Raw genomic sequence first — 5,475 nt, forward strand, 5'->3', positions numbered from 1 at the left:
GCCCCCGCAGGCAGAGGCAGCGGTGAACCCCAGCCAGCAGCCCACCTCCATCTCCTTGAGCACTGGGTGGTCCTCGATGCCGGGGAAGAGGACCCGCATGGCGTACGTGCGATAGTCAAGGAACGGGATGCCGGCACCGTCCAGGTCGTTGGTCAGCTCGTGGATATCCGTCTGCAGCTCCGCAAAGGCTGCGGCCAGACAAGGTGTCACGGCAGCTGCCCCGGCCCCCGCAGCAACCCCCACTCTCCCCCAACACACTCAGGGTCGAGCCAGCCCCTGACTCTGCCACTCGCCAGTTGGGTGAACTTGAGCAAGTTCCTGTGCCTCCGTTTCCCCAGTCCTGACAGAGGCTGAGCCCTCCACCCCTGACCTGCTGCAGAATTCACCAAGACGAGAGCAGAGGCAGTGCCAGGATGGGGCTGGAAGGGGCCTCCGCGTCCCGATGGGGCAGCAGGGGCCAGGGCAACTGTGGCCCCATGGCTCCAGCCACAGGAGAAGAGCGGGGATGAGGCCGGCTGGGAAGGGGCAGAGCCCTGCGTGCCAACAAGCAAGCCCTCCCGGCTCAGGCCAGGGGCCCCTGACACGCCCGCCCGCTCGCTCAGGGAGGCTCCGCTGCTTTCAGAACATTCCTGAGCCGTGAGGTGTGAGCCCTGCGGCAGCCCGAGGATGCGCTGTCTGGTCAGGAGCCGGCCCTCCCCCCCGCACTGCTGCCTGGAGTCTGGTCCCCTCCACCTGGCTGGCCTTGGGGGCCCGCACACACGCTGCCAGACACGGGCATCACAGGTCAGTCCAGACAGGACAGGCAGACGGTCGTCCTTGTCCCAGGAAGGCCCAGGCCGCCGCCTCCCACCCAAGCCCCCAACACGTGCTGGAGCCCCTCAGGGCGGCAGTCTGCCGGGACTGAGGGGGCGCTGGGACACGCGCCTTTGTCTTAAGATGGGCCAGGGTCCCGGGCAGACCGGACACCCCAGGCCAGTGGAATTAGTGACCACCCAGAATGAGGCCTGTTAGGCATGAGGCCCCCCAGGCAGGGCTTCCGACCCTGCCCAGCCCCCTGTCCTCATCCCCGGGCGGGACGACGCCTGTCGTCTGCCCCAGGGCTGCCAGCGTTCACTCACGGACCCTGCAGGATGCTCAAGCCCTCCCCTACCCCGGCACCTGACACGCGAGAGACCGCCAGGCACCACCCGCGCCGCCCTGTTCACCCCTCGTGACAGCCCTGGACCCTGACGGGGCTCCCAGAGGCACAAGTGAGCTGGGGTCAACTAGAGCCCCCCGCCTCCAGCTGGCTGGGGGCACACAGCCCTGAGGCCCATCTCATGCCAGCCAGAAAGGCCAGCGGGGCTCGACAGAGACCAGCACAGGCGCAGGCTGCTGCCTGGAGCCCACACGGGCACACAGGAGCTGAACCCCGCAGGGCCCCCGCGGCCCCGGCCTGGCTGCCCACCACTCAGTGCCTACCCGCTGGCCTCCCAGCAGCCGCGACCCCAGTACTCGGCACCGGCGGGTATGGCAGCACCTGCTCCATGGGGACCAGCCCTGGGCCTGCTGGTCTCCCGGACACATCGGTCCCCGGGACCAGTTCTGTTCCAGCTGGAGGCCACCATCCTTGGCCCTTCCCGCCGACCCGCCGGCCCACCGTTCAGATTTCCGACGCCACCTGCGGCCCCTGCCCTTCTCACTCCCTGGGCCGCCCCCACCTGCCCTTGGGGTCCGCCTCTCAGTCGGGAGCTCCCAGGGGAGCAGGCTTTGGGGAAGGGGGCATGTGACCAGGTGTGGGGATGCCGAGCCTGTCCCCGTGGCCGTCCTAGCACCACGGGGAGGGGGAGCCGCAGAGGAAGGGGGTCCTGAGAGCGGAGTGAGGGCCTGGCTGGGCCCCAGACCCCGGTGAAGCCTCCCCGCCAAAGTGGCCTGAGCTGGTTTGTGTCACGTGCACCCCAGGGTGAGACAGACACACGCCCGAGCAAGCACCCCGAGGGCAGAGGCAGCCCAGGCCCGGGTCTGGGTGCGCACAGTGGGGCTGAAGACAGGGCCCCTCCCTCAGTGCCCCCCACCGGCCGCCGGAGGGAACCAGCCGCGCCAGCACGTGGACGAGCACGGTCCACAGCACCCAGGGAGACGGTCCCCCGCCCGGAGCGGGCAGGCGCCTGGTGGTACGTGCGTCCTACAGAGGAGACTGAGGCGCAGAAACGCCGTGTGCCCATCTGGGGTCCCACGGACAGGCTGGGACGCAAAGGGGGCTCTCTGGACAGAGCCTGCGTTTCAAGCAACGCCCCGTGACTGCGCCCAGTCAGGCCCCGGCCCAGCCCCCGGCCCGAGCCCGGCACAGCGAGCTCCGTCCCCCCGGCGCCCCCAGCCCACACCCCTCCCCGCGGCCCCACCCACCTTCCTTGCACTCGAGGGCCACGCGGGACTCCAGGTTGTCCATCTGCAGCTGCAGGCGCTTGAGGGTGCGGTCGGCGTCCCGCGACTTGCGCTTGTAGGCGATGAGCACGGCCACGATGACGAGCAGCAGGAGGCCCCCGCCCCCGCCGATGCCCACGATGGCGGGCAGCGTCAGCAGGCTGTCCGAGTACACCTGCAGCACCCCCGGCGAGAACTCGAAGCCGCCGGCCCGGACCTGGGGGTGCAGGCTGCTCAGGGGGCGCCAGGGCAGACGCTGGGCCCGTCAGGGGCACCAGGGAGGGGCTCCCTCTGGGTGGGAGGCAAGTCTGGGGCTTGCTCAGAGCGGGGCTGCCCCGCGTGGGGCCCAGGAGGCCGGAGCTGCCAGGACCCGTGGACGCACCGTGACCTTGTGCTGCCCGGTGAGGTTGGGCGACTCGCAGAGCAGCTGCGTCTCCGACACGGTGAGGGCGCAGGGTGTGGAGCCGATGAGCACCGTGTAGTTGAGTCGAGAGTTGCCGGGCGCTGGCGGCAGGAGGTTGCGGCCCTGCGGGGCAGCACGGGGTGAGCGGGGGCTTCGCTGGCCCCCCGGGCCGGCCCCCGCGCGAGCCCCGCCCCACCGAGCAGCCCACCTTGAGGATGAGGGGCGAGCTGGGCTTCAGCTCCAGGAGGCCGGTGGGGCTGAGCGGCTCCAGCACGGGGTCCGGGTAGTAGAGGAAGGTCGAGGTGTTGAGCACCAGCAGGGCCCGGACGTCGTCCATGACGAAGCCCAGCTCGTCCGGCCGCTCGCCCAGCTCGGGTGGGCTGCGGGCAGGGTTGTCCACCGACGGGGCCCGGCACACCATGGTGGTGTCGTTGTACACTTGGCAGCTCTGGGGATGCAAGACAGGGACGCTGGACTGGCTGACCCGTGCCAATCCAGGCTGTGACACCGCGGGGCTGCGGCCACACCCGCACACGGTCCCCACCCCTCCCAGGGCCTCCAAGTGCAGCTGGGATGGCAGGAGCTGCGGGGGGCAGGGCCCAGGGGGGACTCACGTTCTCCCTCTCGACGCCTCCGTACTTGGCCCGGATGCGGGGTTCCCGGACGGTGGCCAGGTTGGTGCCCGTGACCGTTAGCAGGGTCCCTCCGCTAAAAGATGAGGGAGATGGAAGTCAGGGGTGGAAGTTCCGGGGCCCTCTGCCCCGGCCCGGCACAAACGGGAGGGACCAGACACACCCCCCGGCTCACCGCAAGACAGCGAGCGCGTGAGTCTCTCGGCACCACATTTGGCGGCAGGGCCACAGGAGGGGGAGCGGAGGGCCTGGTGCGGGAGCCCCACACCTGGTGCTGGCCTTTGGTGGGCGGGACAGGGGCATGGGCGAGACAGGGTTCGGGGGGGGGGCTCAGGAAACCTCGGAGGGGGGTCGTGGCGGGCACCCACCTGTTGATGCTCCACTCGGGGTCGATCCTCAGGATGGTGGGGTCCTCGGTGTAGTTGTATCTGACCTCGGGGTTGGTGAGCTGAGCGCGGTTGATGTTGATGACAATGGGGGCACTGCCGGGGCTCTGCCCGGGGGGCGTCAGGCATCGGATCTCCCGGGAATTCCTCCTGAGGACGCAGGTGCTGGAGCTCACCTCCGACGCCGCCGAGCGTCCAGGCTCCACCACCAACAGGCTGAGCGCGAGTCACCAGCCCGCCCGCTGCATCTGCCTACCTATGGCACAGGCCACAGCGGGCCTGTCTCCAGGCTGGGCCCCCTTCCCGTCAGCCCCTGCGAGGGGCCGGGTGCTGTCTGTGCCTACCTGGGCCGAAGCCTGGCCCTCTCCCCCGATGCTGCCCTGCGTGGGCGGGAGGCTGTCCTAGGCTCAGCGTGGCAGCCTCCCAGGCTGAGGGGCGGGTCCTGCCTCACCAGCTTGCTGTCCAGGTGGCCCCACCCCCAGCTCCGCCTCCTTGGCAGCGTCAACCAGCAAGCCTGCCCGTGCCCCAGCTTGCGAGAGCCTGGCCCACGGGTGCCGAGAGCAGGCCTGCCGGGCGGGAAAGGGCTCGCGGGGCCTCACAGCAGCCCCGCAGCGGCCCCATCAGTCACCCGGGCAGCCGCAGGGCCCCTCCACGGGCGGGGCTCCTCCACGGGCGGGGCCCACGGCTTCAACGTCCTGGGAGGGCTGGAGTACCACGCTCAGCGCCAACTGCCGCTCCGCGGAGGGACGCACACGACACACGCACCCCCCGCCCCCATCATCCCTGATCTGAAAACAGGCTAATCGTGGGCCTGGGCCGTGAGTGGGTGAAACGAGCTGGCGGGGCTGGGGGCGCTGGGTCCCCCCCAGGGCAGCGGCCAGTCACCGCCGGCACCTGCCCCATCCCCTCAGTGCCTTCACCACAGCCGCCAGGCCCGCGCACAGCAGGCTGCAAACACCAATAATTAGTCTGATAACAGGTAATTACCGCAGGAAAATATTTAAAGGCCCGCTCCATTATCATCCCTAATCTAAAATTATCCACTTCAGGGCTCCGAGCTTTTGTTAAGTTTTCCTTTTTCCCTCTTAAAAATTTTTCTAAACGCCCTTCGCACATTCCACAGGACCCCCCCACAACCCAGGACAGAGCGGCTGTGCCCGCCCCTCAGACCCAGGCCCCACCCACCACCCTGCCCTCCCTGCTCCGGGGTAGCCTGCCTGTCTCCATGGTAACCTTCTCCGCCTCTAGGTTTCCATAGTGATCACCCTAGCCCAGCTCTCCACAGCCCTCCAGCTTCCCAGGCAATGGGAGGGGGCACCAGCCATCTGAACCCACGACCACAAGGGGAAGGCAGCCCGTGCCTGGGGTCCCCACTGCCCGTCCGTCCACACCCCGTACCAGGAGAAGGAGCAGGGCCGGCCGCCGACAGACACAGCCACATCGCTGCCTGCGTTCAGGTGGCTACCCTCAATGCCGATCCAGGTGCCCCCGGAAAGGGGCCCGCGCGCAGGGCTCACACGGTAGAAGGTCGGCGTCTAGGGGGAAGAAGGGACCTGCTGGAGCTCCAGGGAAGCGCCCGCATCTCCAGCCAGGCCCAGGCCCGCGCTCACTGGGTGTGAGACATCGCCCGTAGGCGGGGCCCATAGCGCAC

General features: G+C 69.3%; 1 protein-coding gene across 1 annotated transcript in view; it reads right to left on the reverse strand.

Annotated features, from left to right (window-relative positions):
• PLXNA1 (plexin A1) overlaps positions 1–5,475 on the reverse strand; it is a 46,803-nt gene that overhangs the window by 11,289 nt on the left and 30,039 nt on the right. Inside the window, 7 exon segments of the mRNA XM_024763399.1 lie at positions 46–188; positions 2,386–2,620; positions 2,786–2,929; positions 3,015–3,254; positions 3,421–3,514; positions 3,807–3,974; positions 5,223–5,359. Coding sequence (XP_024619167.1) covers positions 46–188; positions 2,386–2,620; positions 2,786–2,929; positions 3,015–3,254; positions 3,421–3,514; positions 3,807–3,974; positions 5,223–5,359 — 1,161 coding nt within the window.

The sequence above is a fragment of the Neophocaena asiaeorientalis genome, unplaced genomic scaffold (assembly GCF_003031525.2).
Source record: "Neophocaena asiaeorientalis asiaeorientalis breed wild unplaced genomic scaffold, Neophocaena_asiaeorientalis_V1.1 scaffold433, whole genome shotgun sequence".
Taxonomy (NCBI): Eukaryota; Metazoa; Chordata; class Mammalia; order Artiodactyla; family Phocoenidae; genus Neophocaena; species Neophocaena asiaeorientalis.